The sequence below is a fragment of the Colletotrichum siamense genome (genome assembly GCF_013390195.1).
Source record: "Colletotrichum siamense strain Cg363 chromosome Unknown KSG_Cg363_contig08, whole genome shotgun sequence".
In the NCBI taxonomy this organism is placed as follows: Eukaryota; Fungi; Ascomycota; class Sordariomycetes; order Glomerellales; family Glomerellaceae; genus Colletotrichum; species Colletotrichum siamense.
Genome location: NW_023501021.1, coordinates 929,032 through 950,996, shown reverse-complemented (window position 1 = coordinate 950,996; position 21,965 = coordinate 929,032). Strand labels below are relative to the sequence as shown.

Here is a 21,965-nt window from a genome sequence, read left to right as displayed (position 1 = left end):
AAGCACTGTCTCTCGGGCTCCCTCCTCCTCTTCTCTTGCCCTAAAACCCCCCCTCCTCGAATTCTATTCCAAGACAAAACCTGTTGTCTGCGATTCTTGGCTACGATCATCTCCGTCTTGCGAAATCCTCCAGCCTTTCGCGCTTTCGCAAAGCACTCGGTGCCAGCACGACGACGAGCCTATCGATCCTCCTCACCCTTCCCGGGCTCGAACTCCGACCTCCGACCTCCAGCAATGCTCTCTGTCGCCTCCTCGAGATCATGACTTTGTGCGCGCTGAAATCGCCCAAACAAAGGCCGCTACGTTTCTCTGCTCCAAGTAAGAGCACATGCTATTCGTCGCATCCGCAACCACAGCTGCAGCTCTCTCTTCCGACCCCGACTGTCGTCGACCCCCTCCTCTCCCTCGAACCCCACCTCCGACAGGGACAAGACTCCGAATTTCATCGACGCCGCCGTAGCACCGCTGGGGAAGGAAGTTCCATTAACCATACCCGTCCCACACCAAGGCGCATCACCCACGAACGCTAGTCGAGCAACCGACCAACTGCGCACGGTGCGCTGCACCGAGCCATGTCGACTACCCATACGAACGCGGTGCCGGACTCGCAATTGGGGTTAAGCTATGAAGAGGTTCAATTACTGCGCCAAGGCCAGGCCGCGCTGGGCCAGGGAGCTGGAGGAGGCGGTTCGAATTCGTCCCGCGCGGCGAGCCGAGCTTCATCCCAAGGCTTGCTGATGCTGGACAGCACCTCTTTAGCAGCGCTAGGACGGTATTTTGACCGCGTCATGAACCAAATCGAACAGCAAATCATCTACCTCAGCGAACAAAGCCAAATGTTCACCATGGCTCAGTTCGACCGAGCAGGCAACCTAATCGAAGGCGCCGACGCCGAAATACAGCGTTACCACGAAATCCTCCGGCAACTCGACGAACTCGAGCTCGACTTCGATCGAATAAGACACATCAAGGAGATTGTGAGGGGATACAGATCCAGAGTTGAAGAGATGGAGCGTGAACTTGAACGAAGTAGTGCCTCGTCTTCACGGCACAGGGAGGGGCACCACCATTCCTCTCACCGACACGGTCACTCCCACCGCCATGGCCATGAAAGTTCCCGCAGACACAGGCATTGAGTTGCTTGGCAAGCTGCGTACCTGCAGACTTGATGGCCCACGATCTCAGCTGGCAGGAAGCTTACTATACGGACGTCCTTACACTGTGCATGGGGAAAAGTCGTCTGAGGATGCCTCATATTTATGTTGGGGGTAAAATATTGGTCACACGGCCGCCATAAAATCACAAAAGGTCAAAAGGCCCCTCGTCCCAAGCGGGAACACACAGCACCGCGGGAGCAGGCGCCTGAGCCACACTGATGGCGGGGCTTTCGTGTACTCTGGGTTGTGCGAAAAGACTACATCAATGATCAAGACGGAGGGCCTCGCGGCTGGATAAGATGGAATAGCCTCACGGCTCGTTGGTTTACTTTCATGGCGTTGAATTTTCTTTCCTTGTCAAGCCTCTATGTTTCGGCGGTTCATGACGACGTTTTCATCAACAACTCGGTTCTTCAAAGCTGGAAAAATACCCATCTTCCTTTGTATTGCGAAAAACAAAACTCAAGCCTCACGGCGATGTAACATGTTTCGATTCTGTTTCGATGGCAAGGCCAGCTTGCCGCTACCTAAGATGACGACTTACGTTTTCTTCTCTGTAGTGTTGGTTTTCTATCTCAGCCTGATCTCGGCCTGATGGAGGGGGGACGTACGAATTGCCCAAGATCAGAGGCAGACGTCCAATCCCATTCGAGTTTGTATGAAAAGTAATCACCCCCTTTTTTTTCGGCGTACCATTTAATCAGGCAATTCTATTCCTTAACCTTATGCCCGCACTGTGTGCAATGAGGAGAGAACGAGGGAGAGATTTCTGGCTCTGACGCAGTTGGATCGCAGTTGCGAAGCGCTTAAAACCAAGGCTCGGGGAACCTCGGCTCCAAAGCGGCCGGCGGAATATCTCCTCCCCTGGGGTTTCCATTACTGAAGAATTGGACCAAAGCTATTATGCTGCTGCGTTGCATTTTGGCAGCGTGTGGCGTCATCTCCTGCGTTTACTCTTACTATCTCATGCACGCCTGTAAGCTCGGTCGCAATGTAGCAATGCTGAAGTCCGAGAGAGATGGGATGGCGGGATGCTTTTAGTGATTGAAAAGACTTGTTAGGGGCTTGAGATACCGTTGTTGGACCATTTCAACGTTGTCTATGTGTCGTCTATATCGTCGTTCCCATGGTCGGCGCCGTCGTCTTTTCCGTTGTTGTCTGTGTTGTTGCTGTCGTCCATATCGCCGTTTCTGGAGGAGGGGGGGGAAGTCAGTCGTCCTTGTCGCCTTCACTGTCACTGTCAGGTTTGTTGTTGTTATTCATAATTATCTTCTACATTACTGGCAATGTTTTGCATTGTGCATCTTTCCGTCGCAGATTTGCCATTTCAGTCATGGCTGCAAGCATATGCATACGAACGAATGCTTTTGTTTCAACGTATCGCTGGTGGCTGTACTTATCTACAGGACTTGGCACAGAACCCTTTGCTGGATTGGTAACTGCTGGAGAACCATTTCAACCTGTGTAAGAACATACGTCATACGATGTTCAGCTGGAGGCAGACGCGCAAAGATGTAGCACATAGTGTCAGCAGCCCGCACGCCTTGGGTGCCTCGTCCTCTCCGTGCTTCGATTGGTCGCCTGGTCTCTGGTAGAACCGGCTCACGTTTCTTTAAAAGTTCTGCACTCCCAGAGAATTTCTTAGATCTGAACGGTATCTTGAACACACCTGCTAGACCATTCGTAATTCGAAGCGATGGGTGCGACGTGCTCGAAAGTCGATTGCCCGGACTACATAGACCCGGCGGATGTTGCGGACCCGGATATGATGGGATTTGGAGTATGAAAATCTTGCAGAAGATGATTGAGAGCCTTCGACTGACAGTATAGACAGGTGCTTGTGGCATTCTTTATGCCTGCGTTCTTGTCCAATGCTGTGCTGGGCGTGGCGTATCTGTCTCGCACATTGCCCGATAACATGTATGCTCACTTCGACGAGAAATTCGTGTCGAGGCTCAACTCTACCTTGAAGAGTTGGAAGCGAATCTGGAATTTCTTGGAAAAGCACCCCAAAACATGGACCTGGATGCGAATGGTGAGATACGAGGCGCTGCTTCTTACAATCAGCGATCAGGTACTTGTCGCAAGCCTTGTGATTCTTATCGCGATGTACGCGCAGATCTGCAGCATCTCAAATCTCACTTTTAGCGTAGCTGTCACGCTATCGTACTTTGCTACCAGCGTTCATGCGTTGACTCTGACCGCCTTGAAGGGATACTTTGCTGGGCACCACACACAAGCCAAGATCCGACTAGGCTCGATGGTTTTCATCACCGTATTCCAGATAGCCAGCGTATTCCTCTTCAAGATCGCCGAACAAGGCTACCTCTCCAATCACGTCGTTTGTGATATCAAAGACCCCAATACGGACTGGGCGTATACCATGTGGAGTTCACTCGCCGAAAGTTGGTTCATTAGCTACGGTCTTTATAACGCTATATTCAGCATTTGGGAGCCTCACTCACAATACTGTCCCGTCAACTCTTGGGTATTGGGCTTACTACGACTATCATATCGAGATGAAAACTGTCGAGTGGACAGAGACGAGCTGGTGATTCAAGAAGGACAAAGGCTTGACCAGTCTCGCGCTCGTCACATCCACAAGCTTCAAAAGCATCCTGACGCAATTTTAACGAAGCTGCGCATTATCATCCCGGCCGTTGCGATAGACTTTTCAACATCAACATTCTGGACGATATCAGGCTCTGTATTCTTTACGTTGTGGACTACAGAGATGTTCGTGGAGATACTATTTTACGGACGCTACGAAAGCATTGATGTTGAGTCCCTCCTCGAACCCAAGTTCGGCCAGCTTCTGCCGATACTTCTTCTTCTGGTCTTCGTGTTCAGCTTCATGGAAGCTAGCGGTAGGTATCTTGATGGGATGTCAGTGGAAAAAGCTGAAGACTAACTCAAAGTACGCAGGGACCCCGAATTTAACAACAGACGTGCCACCTGGATTTAAATCACAGGCACCCGACACAAACTCGATGCTTGATAACGAAGTTGAAGTCTCTGGAGGTCCGAGAAGTTCTGAAGATTCTGTCAACGAAGTACCGAAACTGAACCAAGGACAAGCTGTCGCAGTGGAGGCATCAAGCACTAGAGAGCAGTATGCCACATATGTCCGTCTCGAAACTACCGACGCGCAAACCGATCACACCCCGGCCGCGAATTCGACTGACTTAACCCGCCTGATAGAGCTACAGGCTCGGACCGACACCTTCGGGCAGGAGGCTGGACGTCTCGAGCTGGCCTCCTTCGAAGAGCTCATGGAAGCGATTTACACTAAGGCCCCAAAGTACAGTAGAGCTTTTGTCCTCGCGACGTTAGCGGCACAACTGTGCTTCTTTGTTGCCTTGTTTTTCTTCTTCAACCCCACTGTCACGGCTCTGTTCTGTTTGAAGACCCTCGTTGTCTTGAAACGAATAGTAGTGGGATTTAGGGGCTTCAGACGGATAAGAAAGGAGCGGATGAACAGAGAAGCTGATCAACATCAAGAAGATGAGCAGCGACAAGAACAAGTAGAGAACCGGAATTACATTGAGGGGTTGACTCCAGAGTAGCCGAAAAGGCAGCTGGTAGGTCTTCAAGGTGCATAGTACGGTCGCATGAGTGAAATCATGGGGATGGAGATGCTCAGGGAGGAACTCAAGAAAGTTGCCATGGGGCCCATATACCAAGTTTGCTAATACATCACTCCTTACATTGAGGCATACTTCTAGTCCACCGATCCCTCTCACATAATCTTATTGGTGATAAAGAATACCCCCCGGATGTTTCCCATGAAGACTCTATCTTCAGACCACGTTTGGGCTTGTTTGCTTCTCTACTGCTAACATTTAGTACTGATCTGAATGACAGTAGACTCCTAATGCTATTACATCGCAAACCTGTCTTGAATGCAATCGGCTCTCACAACAGCCCACAAATACTCATCAGGCTGGCAGAGACCTTTCTTCGACCATTGCAGATGCTTAGGGTGAACATTTGTATTTGTTGGCTAACGTGTGCCAAGCCATATTCGCTGCCCACGGAGATACCCCCCTTGACCAGCTAGCTGGCCCCCGCGAGACGAACACCAATAGATCACAGTCTGGCTTCAAGAGACGGGATCCTTCCAAGTCGTACTGCCTGCCTACCACGAACACCTGGAAGGCGCTTACTCGGACTGACAGACTTGGCTTATCTTGTGCTGCTCTGGTCATCTTTTGGCATGCTACTGTACGCGTGGACAATCATGTACGTAGAGAGGAAACATGGTCTTAGAGACAATGCATACATTACAGTATCTGATTCCAGAGTTAAAGCTTTACTCGACAAACACTTGCTTGCTCAACTTTTGACAAGGTGGAGCTTGCATGCGGCGACAGTTGTATTGTAGGCGACCTAACGGACGCCTACATCCATGAAAGAGTTCGGGGTGAGATCTTCGATAATGTTTCTGAGCCTGGTTGACGTCCCACGAGGTCCTTGCTGCTTTCTTCTTCTCAGTCATTGCGTCTCACGTCTTCGTGGTGTTATTCTACTCACAAATTACAGAATGGGGTCACTGAGGTCTAGAACGCAGGCTGATTTCTTGGCGGTTCCTTGAAAACCCCCACCATTCAATGGTCGCCCAGTCGCCGCATGACTGGCGGTAGTAAAAGTGTTTACAACCTGATGACGTGAGTTGAACTGAGCCTTTCCCAGGTAGTAAATGACCGCCAGAACATTGGTTTTCCTACATACTAACTACGGACCTTTTACTACATCAGTCATTGACAATTGGCGGCAAAAAGGTCCATCGATCTCATTCGACTTACTCCAATTGATAAGCTGCATTCAGTCGGATGTAGAACTGTTCGTCGTGGGCTGTGAAAAGTCAAGGGTGCATGCAAGGATGCATGCCGGGTGAGTCAACGGCAGGCTGGGTAGGTTCGTGAGATGAGCATAGCCCCAACAAGCACTCTGACGTACGGCGAATGTCGGATATTATACAGCCTCAAATAATGTTAAAACGCTGGCAACCACTGTCAATCCAAGTTGACACAAACAAGAAGTCTTTTGCTTCAACGACTTACATTGTACCCATCACCCAACCTTCATGATTGTTCTTTACCCACCAGTCAAATACAGTGCATCAGTCGAAACCTGGAAAGATGGAGAACCTGATGCCATACGGCAAATACAAGCAGCGGTCTCATGAGACATCTCGTGAGAGGCACCTTATAGAACTCGAGAACAACTCTGCGCAGCCGTCTATTGTGTTACTAGGCGATTCTATGATCGAACGCATGATCACAACTGGCCTATCTCCGAGCTTCGACCCATGGCCCTCCACAACTATGATGAGCGACGAAACCATGGCTCAGCAACAGCCACATACCTCTTCGGCTAAGCCTGCACGGTTACAGGGCGTCCTCAACGCCGGTGTAGGCGGCGACAAGTTCGAAAATGTCATTTATCGACTTACCGGCTCATCAGACCCCTCGAGGCCCCTGGGTGGTCTACTGGATGCCCTTCGGAACCGCAACGTCAAGTTATGGGTGTTGCATGTGGGCACAAACAACTTGCATCCCAAGCGCGGGTTGAGAGACTCCGATCTAGCTCTTCTTCGGTTGATCGTCGAGGCTCTGCTCGGAATGGGCGGGAATATACTTCTTGTCGGGCTCTTCAGGAGGAAGGATATCAATGACGAACTGGTGGTGAAAGCGAATGAGAACTATCTCAAGCTAGTTCGACAATTTCAAGAGGAAGGACCAGATCGGATAGAGTTTCTGGAGCCGCCCTCAGTTGATATGGATGAGTGTCTGGCGGACCATGTCCATCTCAACGAGAAGGGTTATCGAATCTGGTCCGAGGTTCTGTTTGGAGCAGTCACGAATTTTGTGAAATAATGAGCTTTGAAGTGCGATCTTAGTTACTTATATCACCCATGTGCAACAACGCTTGCCGATCCTACCGAAAGAGATTGAGACACAGGGGTCTTCAGGGTCATGATGAGCTCCTCCATCCCGTCCTTTCAACTGTGACATGGAAGACATTCAGTCATACCAGTTTCGTGAGATTGAACGGCGAGATTCCTATCATTATAGGGCTGTAGGGATCCCTCTATTCTAGGCCGCGCGACTATCCCATAACCCCTTAAATCTGGAGGTCTTCTCCAACAATTCCCTCGGGTCTCCAACCTCCACAACTCTCCCCTCATGCATAACAACAACGACATCATATCCGACGATGGCTTCCAAACGATGAGCAACTTCCACAACAGTACTCCCCTTAAACTCCTCCATCACCACTCTCCTAACATCCTCATCAGTTCCATGATCAACATTACTCGTCGCCTCGTCCAACAACACCACATGTCCATGCTTCAACACCGCTCTCGCAAGACAAAACAACTGCTTCTGTCCAGCTGAAAGTCCTGCCTCCGACATTTCCGCATCAAGTCCACCTCGAGACTCCAGGGCGTCCCAGATACGAGTCTTGCGGAGGACGTCGATGAGGTCAGCGTCAGGGGTGTGGCCTGCGGGATCAATGTTGTCACGGACTGTGCCGGGCAAGAGAACAGGGTCTTGAGGAAGGGTTGTCAGGGACGTGCGGATCTTGTTGCGAGACATGGTTGTCAGGGATTCGGAGTCAATGGATATAGTGCCGCTGGGGTCAGTGTCAAGAAGACGGAGGAGGGTCAGGAGGAGGGAAGATTTGCCGCTGCCCGAGCGGCCGCAGATGCCGACTTTCTGACCAGGCTGGATTGCAAGAGTCACGTCTCGTACGACGGGATCGGTTTCGTCGCTGGTGAGAAATAAACGTCAGTGGATAATCTGAAACGGAGGAAGAGGGAATAATGCAGACCTGTAAGCTGCAGTCACGTTGCCGATTTCAATCTTGCCGTTCTCTGGCCAAGACGGAGGGGGCATGTCTTTCTCGCACTCTCGGTCTTCGCGAGGGGTGTGCTCAATGAAATACTTGAGCCTAGTAATAGCCCCCAAGCTCGTCTCCAGCATAGTCCACATCTCGATGAATTCAGCAAGCGTCCGGTTGAAGCTGATGATGTTGACCATTGCCAGACCGATGGCGCCTTTGGTAGTAGTGTTATTGAAATGCAATGCGAAAGCAACCAGGCAGAGCGCCATTCCTGCAACAAAGAGATCCAGGACGACATTAAGCCAGCGCTGGACACAGAAGAAGAGATAGTACGGCCTCTGCGATGCGTCCAGTAGAGTCTGGCTCTCGCGCAGCATGGCCGGACGCCAGGAGAAGGCGCGGAGTGTGGGTAGGCCGGCGAGGACCTCGGTGAAGTGGGTGAACAGAGGAGATTTGGCTTCGAGGTCGATGTGACGGAGCTGACGGGAGGTGCGGAGATAGTATTTTTGGAGGAGGTAGAGGGCCATGAAGGAAGGGGGGATGAGGGCGGCGAAGTAGGATGCGCCGGAGGCGATGAGGGCTGTTTCGGCAATGACGAGGAGGAAGGTGTGGAGGGTTGCAAAGGCGGACATGGGAAGGCGGTGGTCTATGAGAGTCATGTCTTGACTGAATCTGTTGAGAGTCACGCCGCTATCTGTTGTTGTGAAGAAGACTAGAGGGGCACTGTAGCGGTTGTTAGTTGAGTGTGATAAGAGGAGATCTGGGTACATACGCGAGGACAGCGTCAAGGAGCATCTGGTGGAGATGACGTGCGGATCGAGGAACCACGGTGAGCATCCAGAAACTTGAATTATTAGCATCAAATTCCACAAGAAAAAGAAGACAAACTTACCTCAAGGAGACGGCGTTCATGACGAGATAGAGCAAAGCGAACATGAGGTAGATACCGAAGTACATGGCCGGACGTTCGTTCGTGCCCTCTTCTGTCCACACTCGCAGCCAAATCTCTGTAATCGAGATGTCAGCAAGCCTCACGATAGAAATTTGCATAGTTGAAGGACACTTACGGGGAAGCTTGGTAAAGCCCACGTACAAAACGACCATGAATATGAAGGGACCTAACATCCGCCACCCGATGGAGCTGAAGTAGAGCTTATAGACCTCGGTGTCACCGGTCTGTCTCGTGAGCTGTGCCTCGGTGACCCTGGCATTAGTTGGTACTGGAGCCTCTACTTTGATGGTCTTCGCTTCATCTTCTGTCGGCTCTTCGGCATCATGATCGTCATCTTCTGCAAGCTCCTTGCCCTTCACGTCCTGAGCGAGATGACCCCACACAGACCGTGGTACAGAGTCGAAAGCGATTTGGTTACGGATAATGGTACCATCTTCGATCATAGTGATGCAATCGGCAGCATGAAGAAAGTTCACTTAAACATGTTAGTCTATGGAGTTAGTATGGCCTGCGAGAAGACTTACCATGGTTGGTGGCAAGGAGCACGGTCATGCCAGCCTGTCGAAGAAGACCATTAGGCCCTAACAGGCGTTGAAACACCGCTTTTGATGTTCTATTGTCAAGACCACTGAAGACGTCGTCAAGAAGGAGCAGCTTTTTTCGAGAGTATACAGCGCGAGCGAGTGCCTGGAAGTCCGTGAGCCACGATGGAATAACGCCGCAGAGCCTGACTTACCACTCGTTGTTTTTGCCCACCACTCAAAGCCACCCCGCCAGTGCCAACAAGAGTCTCCTCAGCTTTGGGAAACAAAGCAATGTCCTGGTCCAGGCTGCATGCGCGGACGACCGCCGAGAACCAAGCGGCATCATAAGGGACTTGGCCGATGATGTTGTCTTTGACGGAAATATTGCGCAGCCAGGCGGCTTGGTCGCAGAATGCAACGGAAGAGGTATGTAGAGTCACGGTGCCGGAAGAGATCACCAACTCGCCGAGTATACCTTTGAGGAGAGAAGACTTGCCACAGCCAACACGGCCAACAAGCATGGAGATGGAGCCCTTCTTCAGCACAAGTGAGATATCCCTTAGGATCTCGGTGCCGTCTTTCAAAGTGAACTTCGCTTCATTGATGCTGACAAGTGGCTTGCCCAGTTCGACGGATGCCGGGAGAGTCGTAGCTCTCAATGACTGCAACTCGACCGCATTGCTAGCTGAGACTTGATGCCTTGGGGTCAGGGGTTGCAAGTCTGACCCGTGGAGGCTGGGCGGCAGCCGCGTAGAGTCCAGCGAGGACTTCTCAGAGTTGGTCAAGATCTCCCGTCGGTCTTCGAGTTCGTCCAAGAGAAGGAACTCCTGGATCCGGGTAAAGCAGCCAAGAGCACCCACGAGCTGAATGATGGAAACGATCAACTTCATAAAGGGGGCAGACACGAGAACGATAATCGACAGAGCAGTGAAGGCCTCGGCTATGCTCAAGCCTTGTTCGGCCCGAGTCCAGAAGACGGCGGCGGCGATGATGACCACGGGTGTGATTTGATCGGCGGCTCCAACTGGAAATGTGGTGTCAGTTGTCAGATGACTGGAATTGAGGTGAAAAGATCTTACCAATCACACTGAGAAAAGTGATAAGAACTCTGAACTTGACGGAGAGCTTCAGCTCCGTGATGCGAAACTTTTGCACTATGCTGGAGAAATGGTCTGCGAGACCCATCATCTTGACGCCCTTGATCTGGTTCAGCAGTGATGATGTGATTGAGATACGCTTCTGAACGCCTTCGTTCCACGCAACACGAGCCGGGGCCATGCGCGCAGATAACTTTGTGGTAACCGCAGTGCAGACTTCACGTTCGTTAGCAGCGGCTTGGGAAATGACGAGATGAGAATTTACTCACGAAGTCCGGGGATGAGAAGGAGGAAGCAAGGTGGTCCGACTTGACGGTACAGGAGGTAGATCCCGATTGGAAGCTCAACAACCGCAGGCCAGATATCATGGATGAACGTCAAAGACACGGCGATATTCTCAATGTCGACACTCATCAACGTGACTGGCGCGGAGTCTTTGATCGCCGACGCGTCTAGATCCAAGGTCTTCTTGAAGATGAGCGACACGAGTCCGCCGCGGAAGAGGGTTACGAGCTGGAATGTCATGTGCTGGTACCAGCATCGAGATATCTATGGCTGTTAGCCTATGATGCGTAGGGGATAGATGAAAGACCCACGGCAAGTCCGACGTAGATGCAAGCTGTAGCGCCGACCAGGCCGGCAGCTACGTTTCTTGAGTCCTCTCCCCACGGGCTCCCGACGAAGTTGACTATGCGGTTGACGAGCAGCGGTTGGGCGAACGTGAAGCCCGCGAACAAAAGACGGGGCAAAACACCAGCGAGGAAAGTGGTTCTGTATGCCCAGAACGTGCTGATGACCAAGCTCCACTTGCTATTCTTCTTACCTATGCAATGTTAGATGGCATCTGTAGAGGAAACGAAGTTACACACTTGTAGCCCACGCTCTGTCTAGCATGCCAAGCAGGCGCGCCGAGTCAAATTTGGGGTCGATGGCACCCAGATCCTCAAGACCGATGAGAAGCCTGAAGCCCTGGAAGAATAACGAATTGAGCCACCAGAAGAGACTTCTGCTGACGACACCGGTGGTGGACTCGACGGCAACATCTTTCTCACTGCTGGCCAAAAGAACTCGCTTGGGAGTCTCTTCAAGAGCGAGAACGACCACCTTGACTACCAAAGAGGCAGTAAAGACGCCCGCGACCGAGCTCAGACCGTCTCTGAGCCATAGTGTTCTGGCTTGCGCGATGTCGAGGACGATGGTAAGAAAAAGATACAGGCCGATGAGTGCCGAAGGCCTGATGGAACGCTTGTGCTCCGTGTAGGATAGAGCACCGAGGGCGATTGCTTCGATCAAGCCCAGCGCGCTTTCTGCGACCGAGGTGCGAGCTCTAGGTGTTGATGGTATGGACCAGAGTGCTATGAGAACGATCTGGAGGCATAGGAACACAGAAATTGCGACCTGCACGAATTAGCTCATTATAAGAAACCTGATTTGCCGTAGAATTTGATATTACCAGCTTCAACCATAGCAGCTTTCCAGCTCGAACACGGATGTCATTGCGAAGCAACCAGGTGATGCGAACCGGAGCAAGGAGGATGAGAAGGGCGGTGGGCAGGATGGACAATATGCTCTGCTCAAAGAGTACGGTGAAGTCAAAGTAGCCGTTGACCTGCGGGCCGAAATAGTTGTCGGCGTCGCTCATGATACCAGTCACGCTCAGAGGCTACGTGACTTACACTTGGCAAATGGTCAGAAACATAGCATGCGCTGGAAAAGCGCGTTGCGACCAAGCAAATAACCAACGCTTTTGCGAAACACGAGGTTCTTATCCATTCGCCAAGTTATCAGTCGCACCCCCTGGCGCAGGAATCCAGCTTCCTATTTGAGCGCGCTGATGCTGACAGGAGGCACAGTGTCCCAACTGCAGTTGACAGCAGTGACCGATTCGTCCAATAAAACATCGCTAATTGCCAGTGAGAGACACGCGTACTGCTGGCTTCGGTTCAAATAGTGACGGTTGGTGCCTCTTGTTCACTTATCAGCGGCCGTTGGGGTCTTGGTATTTGTGCTACGATGAATGAATATCTTGGAGACGAGTCTTGGAATCGCACATCGCTCTAGCAACCTGCTGTTGTATGTATGTATTATGTATCTTTGGGTTGATTGTCTTCTCGGTGCCATGGAATAATACCATTAGAGCTTTGCTAGTCGGGCATTGTCATTTGGCTATCCGGGCAGTGTCCATACACACGTATGTAATCCGTGGCCTGTTTCTAAAGCGACTACATTTCCTATTCTCGCCGCCGCCGTCGTCGTCGTCGTTATCGTCGTCGTCGCCGTCGTTATCGTTATCCTCATCGTCGTTATCGTCGTCGTTATCGTCGTCGTCGTCGTCGTCATTATCGTCATCGTTATCCTTATTATGACTACTATTGTTCTCTCTATATTTCCAGACTATAGGGGACACTGCCCGAATAAGAAAATGACAATGCCCGACTAGCGAAACTCTACCAGTAATACCAATTCTGAAGAGGAATTCAAATTAAGAATTGCATTCAGATACTGCACGAATACCTGCGAGCAGGCCGACACCATGGCGTGACCAGGAGAGGCATTGCGCAATAATCTCGCTGGCATTGATACTTCTACAACGAAGGCCTGTAGCCCTCCCTACCGATCCCATCTGTCATAGCCCTGACGTTTCTATTGGCCTCACTGGCCTCAAGCACCTCTTCGCCCCGAGGTCGAATCCTAAAATACCTCGCCGGTCTGGCCATCATTCAAAAAACCGAGTCTTGATTTCACATGTGGACCGACACATGTGACTCACACCCAGACTTGATGGCCCTAGGAGGGCTTTTGGAAGATTTATAAGAGTATTGAAGGCGTACATCAAAAATCTTCCATTGCCTTATTTCCCTCTCAAGACAGCAACACGCACCAAAATGATGGATATTGACGAGCCTTCGCCTAGAAACAAGTGTTCCTTGGAATCGCCCTGTGCCCACATTTTCCATCGATTCCCCCAACTCCCTCCGGCCATTCAACGAATGATATGGAAAGAGTTCTACCTCATCCCACGCTAGTTCCTCGCGCATTGGGAGGGCTACGAGGATCTTATAGGGAACGATACTATCCTATTATCTTGGGATTTAGCCCCCGTTGCCCCAGGCCGCAACTTGACCGCAAAGAGTTACTACTACTCCATCGACAACACAATTGATCGTATGTCGAGGTCCGTGGCTCGCGGCCTTCGCAAGCGGTTCAGCTTTCCTACGTATCGTCGCAAGAGCCTAGACCCCTGGTCGATCTCGCAACAACCTGAGCAGGGCCTGAGGTCGGACGTCATGATCAACTGGGAGGTGGACTTTATAAACCTGAACAAGGAGACTCCTCAAGTGGATCTGATCGACGACTTACCGCATCTTCAGTGGCTCAGACACATCGAGAAAATCGTCGTTGAAACGTGGTTCAGCGAGTGTAAGTCAATCATCGAGAACATGAACGGGCTCACATCGGAGAACAAGTGGCTGCTGGGGATGAGGCACTGGCTCCCAAACCTCAAACTCATACAGCGTGAGTTCACCAACAGGGCGCCAGTCGTTCTCAACGAATGGGCATTTTTCCAGACAAGCTATCTACTTCGTGAGGCAGAAGATACCCCACCGAGCTGGAGGCATACAAGGCAAGTTGCGACTGACGTCCATTGGCAATCCTGGATTTCTTCGCCCAAGACACCTCAGTGGACTTATTTTCTAGAGAGATTACAGAGCACTGGTGTCGAACTTCGAGATGTGATGTCGCAGGAAATCGAATTGTATGACGAGGTGTTGGGCAGTAGAAGACTTTTCCAAGGGCTCGGGCAAATCGAGGCGAAGGAATGGGACTCGTGAGATGTCGACATTGCGAAGCCAGCCCCCCTTACGTGGGCTACTCCAAGTTTATCCAATGCATGGTGCCTGTCCATGTAGTACTTGACGAGTAGTTTAAGCAGTACCACTTTAGAATGAAATAATGGAACAAGAAAATACATTCGTGTAGTTTGCTGGCGTAGACCCTCCAACCGTCAGACTCCAACGCATCTGTGACGGCAAGGACATGAGAAAGTGGCCGTATCTATCGTTTTCCCACAACACCCGCAACTTCCAAACCGCCGTCCCTCGTCCGCGTCCTCACAGACTCAGCTTCTTCCAGCGCAAGTCTAGGTCCCTTGCCAAGCACCTTCTCGCGATGCCACTGCCCGACAAACATGCCCTCCGGATCAGCCGCGTTCCTCACGGACCGCCACTCCGTCAGCTCCCTACCGTAAAAGTCCTCCACCGCCTCGCTCGCAAGGAAGTTCTTGGCCCAATGCGGCTTGCCCCCGAGATCCTCCATCAGCCACTCAAAGGCCTCGTAGTACCGCGCTCGGCAGGGCGGGTCCATAAGATACGGCCGGTATAGCGTCGCGTTGAGATACAGCGTCGGCCCATCGGGGGAGGTCGGGTCGAGGTACGGCCGCACGTTGGAGGTCAGGGTCGTGTCGCTCACGCGCACCTCGACTGGCGCGTGGACGTAGAGGCCTTTGGCTGGGAAGGGGATGTTGTGGGGGATGTAGTCCGGGTCCGACGGTGTTAGATGGTTAAGCCACGACGATAGACGGCGGAGGGCTTCGGGGCCTCGTTCGAGCGGGATTGCCCACTCGTTGACGAACTGTGAGTAGAGGCAGTTCATGAGCAGGGCCTTGCGGCTGGGTTGGACGGCGGATATGGTCGAGCCGTTGGAGAAGCCGTATTGCATGCCAAAGACAAACCACTCAACCATGGGCAGGATCCGCGGCACATATTGCGCCAAGTATAGCAGGTTGTGGTAAACGTAGTACCCCAACGCGCCGTCGTAATTCCTCCTCGGTGGTTCCACAGGCTTCTCGTCCGTCTTGTCCGCCCTCCAGACCACTGCTCTCCTGGTGTACGGAAACCACCACACGCGAACGAACTCGCTCTGCGTCCACAGGTCCTTCTTCCACGCGTTCAGCATCTTGACGTCTGTATCGATGGTCTGCGTCCACCTCAGGGTGAAGGAGCGCACGGCACGGAAGGTGATTTCGGTGATGATGCCGAGCGCGCCGAGCGACAGCAGCGCGGCGCGGAAGAGCGCGGGGTTCTCGTCGTGCGAGCATATCTCGGTCTTGCCGTTGGCGAGGGTGATCTTTAGCGCCAGCACGTCTTCGGACATGAGCCCGTGGAAGAGGCTGCTGCCGTGGGTGCCCGTCGAGATGGCGCCGGCGATGGATTGCTGGTTGATGCTGCCCAGGTTCGGCATGGCCAGGCCGTGGCGCTCGAGCTCATCGCAGAGGGCGTACAGGCGGATGCCGCTCTGGATGACCGCCAGACCCGAGGACTTGTCCACGGACAGGATGCGGTTGTAGTTGTCGAGGTTGACCAGCCAGCTCGAGGTGCAGGTGATGTTGGATGGCGAGTGGCCGCAGCCGGTGGTCACGATGCGACGGCGGCATCTGCGCGCGAGGTTCACCACCTTTTCGATCTCGGCGAGGGACTCGGGCTGGATGTAAAGCTCCGGCAGGGAGTAGAAGGTCTTGGCCCATGTGTGGTGGACGTGATTGGGACGCGCGCGAAAGGGCACGTCGTTGGAGCTCTTTTCGAGCTCTTCAAGGATAGTAGGGTCCATGGCCCCGGGTGTAGGAAAGGTCAATCCTGGTTGAGGTCGAATCTGTCCGTTTCTTGCTTTCTGTGCGACTTGATGGCTCAGAGATACTTCAGTAGGCTGTCCACGTTCATCAAGGTTGGTGCCCTAGGTCAACTCGGCGCTCGGCGCATTCGGACAACCGTGGAAGCAGCACAGGTAGATGAAGGACGCATGGCTAGTGAGGGAGAAGACGGAATGTGCTAAATTTCTACCCAAGAACCGCGCGGATGGTGTAGGCAAGGGCTGGAAGGAGACGGGATGGAACATTAATAAAAGGGTCTCTCAGTCCGGTACCGTTTTAGCCCGACGAGCTCTTCGATATCTGGATGGTCGCGTCATCGAGTTGCTGTTTGCGACATGTGGATGCGCCGATAAGCCAGGGCCGGGCACGCTAAGCCCACAGCTTCTTCCCCAAGCTGTACAGCTGTCCGCGGGGTACATTCCGCTGAGCTGGAATCCCTGCACCGACCAAGCCGAGGGAAGCTCCGAGACGTACCGTCCGTCGTTCTGTGCATTTTCAACCTCGTCGCAGTTCTTCATGCATTCTCGCGTAGGTGAATGATATCTAAAAATCAACGTAAATTGTATTGTAATACAGTCTCTCACACCTAAGCTGGATCTCCACAGCTACCAGATTTCCAGGTCGCTGCCACTTGACAGATATACCCAGCACACAACCAAACCACACAACGAAAGGAAAATGCCCTCAGATTAGCTCTCTTATTGTTCTCACGGACAACGGCCGATGGGCTCCGCCAAAGTGACTGGATGTACCCTCGTGCTGTCTGCAAATTTGGCTTTTCGGACTCTGGGTCATCACCGGGCAATTCTGAATTCCTCGCTGCGCAGCCACTGGGCAAGCAGTTCTGGGATCTGTCTTCCGTTAGCAAGTGTCTTCAACAGCGCCAAAGATTGAACCTACCGGCCAGCTCCGATTGAAAACTATATGATTGCTGTCATGCGCATAGTCGAGGCAAGCCACAACCCCGAAAGGGTCCCGGCCGTCAGCCAACGACCTTGCTTCTAGACTTGTTGCAATTTGTCGGTCATGGCGGCGCGTGATCTCAGAATGTGAGCAAGCCTGGAAGAGAAACGCAACGAGTTGTTTCCAGACTGGGGGAACCCCAGCTGGTGCCTGCTCAGATCTCTGTTCTTGGTGCTGGTCCTGTCACCAAATGGAGGGTTTCGTTAGAGACCACACCGTTTGGCGATCCCATAACCTTGTGAGAGTTGTCATCAGCGCAGACGATATTCTGATAGTAGGAAGGGGATGGAAACGGTAGCTTGCTCGAAAAGTGGTACAGTGATCAGGAACAGAAACGATGTTGACGATCTCAGGCGCATCGGAGTATGCTGCTTCCCGCTTGGGAGACAGCCACCCAGCGAGCGAGAGAGCACACGCGCTGGATCAGAGGCGCTTCGTGCAAAGGAATGAAAAGGTTGGAGTGATGACATGGCTGGAAAGAAGCTCTCGAGCTGTCGCCGAGTGCGTTGATCTGAAATCAAATGGTCAGTCTTGGGACTCTGCGACGGCAATAGCGATCCAGACGCAGGCTAGATGGCGAAATTGCCAGGACGCCCGACAACAAATATTGTGCGACAAGTTCAATCATCTGAACTGCCTCGTGGATTCTCACGAGGCGTGCGACGTTTCGTTGTCAGGAAGCCTGGCAGAAAGAAGATGGAGGTGGATTGCCTTCGGTTGGCTGCGCAAAAGAAGAAGGAACGCGACTGGACGCGACAGGCTTACGGGCTTGTCCCACAGTATGGGTACCCACTATACACAAGTCTACGCACTGTACCCACCATCTAGGCAAGAACGGAGAGACAGAGAAAAGGGGCATGTACACGCTCTTTGGAATTGCACTAGGTTTTGATAATTGGACATGAAATCATGATCAAGTGATATTCTATCTTCTAAAGTCTATCCTTCTCCGCCTCGGCAGCCTCTTGCAGCCTCGCCTCAACCCGGGCAACCACCTCCGCGTCGTACAAGTCCTCCAGGTTCTTCTCGCCGTTGAGATACTCCTTCTCGTGGCGGAGAGCCTCGTCCCTCGTCATGCAGACCAGGTCGCGGAACCGGATGTTGGTCCACTTCTGCTGCTCGGAGCCCTCACCAATGACGAGCTTCGTCTTGCCCTCAGGCCTCTTCCACCGCACGAGCACGAGCCTGTTGATGAGACCGGTGACGGCGCTGCGGCCCTTCCAGAGCTCTTCGGTCAGGAAAGCGGCATCGCCGAGGGAGACGGGGACCCGGATGCCCATGGACGCCTCGACGCCGTCTCGGTGCTTGACAAGGCGGGTCTCGGAGCCCTGGACGAAGCCGACGATGTCGCCGTAGAGCTTGTCGCGGTTCTTCGCCGGGACGTAGTCGAGGGGGTATCCTAGCTCACTGTTAGTCATGGTCTTGAAGTAGGTTGATGGCTTCGTACCTGAGATGCTGAGAATGACGTGGTTCGCGACAATGTATCCAAAAACGGCGGGCATGGTTCCCAGCACGGGGAGAATTCGCACTCTGAAGCTGGGAAGAACGCTGAGGTCGCCAACGGTGCCCTTCTTAAACTCCTCCTCGGAAAGGGGCAGCAGGGCAGCCTTGCCTTCAGCCGCCACCTCGTTGGAGTACACAACAGGAATACCACTAGTCACACCAAGCAGCTTCAGCTTCCTGCGCGTAGCCCTCGAGAGACCGTCGTCAGTGCTGGCACCGATGTCCGCAACGTTGATACGAGTAGGATCACCCTTGGCCCCGGCGCCCATGCTGGAAATAACAGGAATCTGGTGGTCATGGCAGTACTTGAGCAGGGCAACCTTCGTGTCAATGTTGTCGATGGCGTCCACCACGAAGTCGGGCTTCTGGCCGTCCTCGGCCCACGGCGCGAGCAGCTCGGCGGCGACGTCCTTCTCGAACTTTTGGTTCTTGAGCTCGAAGTGGGCCCACGGGGTGATGGCGATCAGGCGGCGGTAGAGACACTGGACCTTGGGGATGCCGACGTCCGCGAGGGTGGCGACGGCGTGGCGGTTGAGGGAGCTGAGGGTGACCTGGTCGAAGTCGATGAGGCGGATCTTGGAGACGCCGGAGCGGGCGAGGGCGGCGGTGCAGTGGGAGCCAACGCCGCCGACGCCGACGACGACGACGAAGGCGGAGCGTAGCTTGCGGAGGCCGTCGTCCTTGAGGAAGACGCGGTTGCGGGCGAGTTGTTCCAGGATCAGTTCTTCGTCGAAGTCACCGGCTTGGGCGCGACGGGCCAGGGCTTGGTTGCGGGCATCCTCCTTGTCGACAGGGGGAGAGGCGCCGCCGTATGAAGTGAGCTTTTTAGAAATGAGTTAGTCGTGAGGTTTTAAGTCACATATGGAGGGGTTGACTTTACGTTTCCAGATGAGTCGACGGAGGCGGGGATGGACTTTTTGAGATCATGAATTCGTTCTTCTCGTTCGAACGCTTGGTAGCCGAAAATAAGACATGCTACTGTCGCGCCGGATAGCAGCGCTGTTGCAGCTAGTTGTATGTGCGGGGTTGACGCCGCTTTTGAAAAAAGTGAAGACATTTTATACTCGTATGCTCATGATGAAAAAAGATTCCTGGCGAGTTTCGTTTGAGGAAAACAATTTAGGCGGTTAGAAACCGAGCCAGTCTGACCTTCTATCAAATAGGTTGACCCTCTTGGAGTAGCAATTGGGTCTCAGTCGTGAAAATCAAAATGTTGCACCATCATCGGCGAGCAAGGTCACAAAATGGATTTTCGGTCAATGGCCAATCAGACGAGAGTAAAGTGTCCCGCGTCAGCGGAACGAGCACGGACGGCCTGCCCCCCACTGCTTCCCCCCAGATTTCAATGGCACAACCAGACAAGGGCAGCTTCAAGATTTGACGATAGCAGCAAATCAATCGCAACTCCAAAGTCAACCCCACGATCCCGACCTCGCGAATTCTCCCGTCCATGATTCATACCCTCATCTGAACATAACGAAAGGCCCCGCAGCAGCCGAAAATGCGCCAACGCCTCGCCCTCCGGCGGATCCTCCTCCAGAGGCTGTTCCGCCTGCAACAAAACACCCGCCCCTTCACGAGCAACACCGCCCTCACCGCGCGCAGCAGCACCACCCGCCCCCAGCTGCCCTTCCTTACGATACCCGTCACAAACCGCCCCCGCGCGCGCTACTTCACCACCGAGAAGAAGCGATGGCTGCGCTGGGAGGGCAGCCTCTTCCTGCGCTACAACATCTCCATCTGGGGCGGCGCCGCCTGCGTCCTCGCCATCGTCTTCCTCTTAAACCAGGAGGCGCTCGAGAAGGATTTCCCGACGCCGCATGAGTGGTCCATCCGCACGCGCATGTGGATCCGCGGAGCCAAGAGCGCGGCGGTCAACCCGCACCTGAGGAACGTCGACTGGGCCGAGGTCATCATCTCGTGCAGGGAGGCGCTGAACATATTGGAGGATGTAGAACGCGACGGCAAGGGGATCAGGGAGCTTCTGGACGAGCCGCTGTCGATTGACGGGCTGGGCGCCGCTGGCAAGGATGTGTCGGCCAAGAGCGAGGAGTGGAGGAGGGGATACTACGAGGTTCTGATGCTGATGGCGGAAGGCCAGGAACAGATGGACGGATGGGTAAAGGATCGAGCGAGCAACCGTGTGTTTCCTCCAGAGATGGTCATCGGACCGTCAAATCCGCATCCGAAGCCGATCCCCCATGGGGTCGACAAGGCGCCCAGAGAGGAGGACTGCGAGGTCGCCTTCGAGCCGGCGGAGAATACCTACCTGCGCATCCTGACAACGAAGGGCTTCACGAACCGGCAGAAGATGGACGCTGCGCTGGCATATGCGTCATTCCTCGATTTCAAGAGCATGCCCGATGCTGCGGAGAAGATGTACCAATGGGCACTGGCCCTGGCCACAGAGACGGCTTCCGCCTCGCTGGTTGACGGACGCACATACACCATCAACGACAAGACGACACCGCCCTCCGAGAACGTGCTGACCGTCCTGACGTCGATCGCCACGCACAAGGCGAGGAGCGGCGACGTCAGCGCCGCGCTGCCCATCTTCATCTCCGTCCTCCGCGCCCGCCGCGCCCTCCCCACGACGCCTCTGCCGGGCCAGGAGCGCCCGCAAGAGGTCCCCACGTCTCTGTGGCAGAGAGTATGGAACGCCGCCGCGGCGCCAAAGTACCCGCCCCCGCCCGACGACGGCTCCCGCCCGCCCTGGAGGCATTCCAAGGAACTTTGCGAGGAGGCCAGTCTGAACCTGTACATTGGCGAGATCCTCTTCGCGACGAAGGACGCGAAGGCGAATCGCGAGGAGGGCCTGGCTTGGACGAGAGACGCTGTCGACCTTGCTGAGGAGCAGCTCCGCAAGGTCGGCACTGTCGGCGGCGACAGGGAGGCTCGCCAGACGTGCCGCGATTGTTTGGGTGTTGGACTGGAAAACTGGTCTGCGATGGTGGCGAAGCTTGCTAAAGAGGAGGAGGCGAAGAAGAACGCCGCGCCTACTAAGTCTACGTTCGGTTTCTGGAGTGAGGCCAAGACGGTTGATGGAAGGTGGGCTGCGGAGCAAGACGTTGTCACGGAGAGGATACGCCGCACCAGGGAGCTCCTGGTGAATGTTGAGCCACCTGCTGCTGGGCTTGCATCATTGCTTCGGGCGTAAGGCCTTTGGGCACTGTGTAATATTGTTCAAAACATCACACACTCAAAATACAGAGCAATGATACCAAGAAATTTGATTCCCTATCTATGCCTTGTGACGGTGTACTGCAGCTTTGC

At 53.5% G+C, this 21,965-nt stretch overlaps 6 protein-coding genes across 6 annotated transcripts; 3 read left to right on the top strand and 3 right to left on the bottom strand.

Moving 5' to 3' along the window:
- Positions 1-6,298: 6,298 nt before the first annotated feature.
- On the top strand, positions 6,299-7,036 carry CGCS363_v011877 (uncharacterized protein; the record flags this gene model as incomplete). Its single annotated transcript, XM_036643726.1, has 1 exon — positions 6,299-7,036. One exon carries the CDS (start codon positions 6,299-6,301, stop codon positions 7,034-7,036), a length of 738 nt encoding a protein of 245 aa, XP_036490901.1.
- Positions 7,037-7,255: 219 nt separating this feature from the next.
- On the bottom strand, positions 7,256-12,221 carry atnG-3 (ABC transporter atnG; the record flags this gene model as incomplete). The annotated part of the gene is made up of 12 exons (XM_036643725.1): positions 7,256-7,934; positions 7,995-8,729; positions 8,779-8,850; positions 8,899-9,013; positions 9,074-9,433; positions 9,483-9,645; positions 9,695-10,506; positions 10,562-10,795; positions 10,849-11,128; positions 11,176-11,402; positions 11,449-11,977; positions 12,033-12,221. The coding sequence occupies 12 exons, from the start codon at positions 12,219-12,221 to the stop codon at positions 7,256-7,258; spliced, it is 4,395 nt and encodes a 1,464-aa protein (XP_036490260.1).
- A 1,525-nt stretch (positions 12,222-13,746) lies between these two features.
- On the top strand, positions 13,747-14,412 carry CGCS363_v011875 (uncharacterized protein; the record flags this gene model as incomplete). Its single annotated transcript, XM_036643724.1, has 1 exon — positions 13,747-14,412. One exon carries the CDS (start codon positions 13,747-13,749, stop codon positions 14,410-14,412), a length of 666 nt encoding a protein of 221 aa, XP_036491033.1.
- A 223-nt stretch (positions 14,413-14,635) lies between these two features.
- On the bottom strand, positions 14,636-16,186 carry alo-1-0 (putative D-arabinono-1,4-lactone oxidase; the record flags this gene model as incomplete). The annotated part of the gene is made up of 1 exon (XM_036643723.1): positions 14,636-16,186. One exon carries the CDS (start codon positions 16,184-16,186, stop codon positions 14,636-14,638), a length of 1,551 nt encoding a protein of 516 aa, XP_036490900.1.
- A 1,935-nt stretch (positions 16,187-18,121) lies between these two features.
- Positions 18,122-19,749, bottom strand: CGCS363_v011873 (tRNA threonylcarbamoyladenosine dehydratase; the record flags this gene model as incomplete). The annotated part of the gene is made up of 3 exons (XM_036643722.1): positions 18,122-18,588; positions 18,637-19,513; positions 19,573-19,749. The coding sequence occupies 3 exons, from the start codon at positions 19,747-19,749 to the stop codon at positions 18,122-18,124; spliced, it is 1,521 nt and encodes a 506-aa protein (XP_036490905.1).
- A 444-nt stretch (positions 19,750-20,193) lies between these two features.
- CGCS363_v011872 (uncharacterized protein) lies at positions 20,194-21,849 on the top strand (the record flags this gene model as incomplete). The annotated part of the gene is made up of 1 exon (XM_036643721.1): positions 20,194-21,849. The coding sequence occupies one exon, from the start codon at positions 20,194-20,196 to the stop codon at positions 21,847-21,849; it is 1,656 nt and encodes a 551-aa protein (XP_036491062.1).
- Positions 21,850-21,965: the final 116 nt, after the last annotated feature.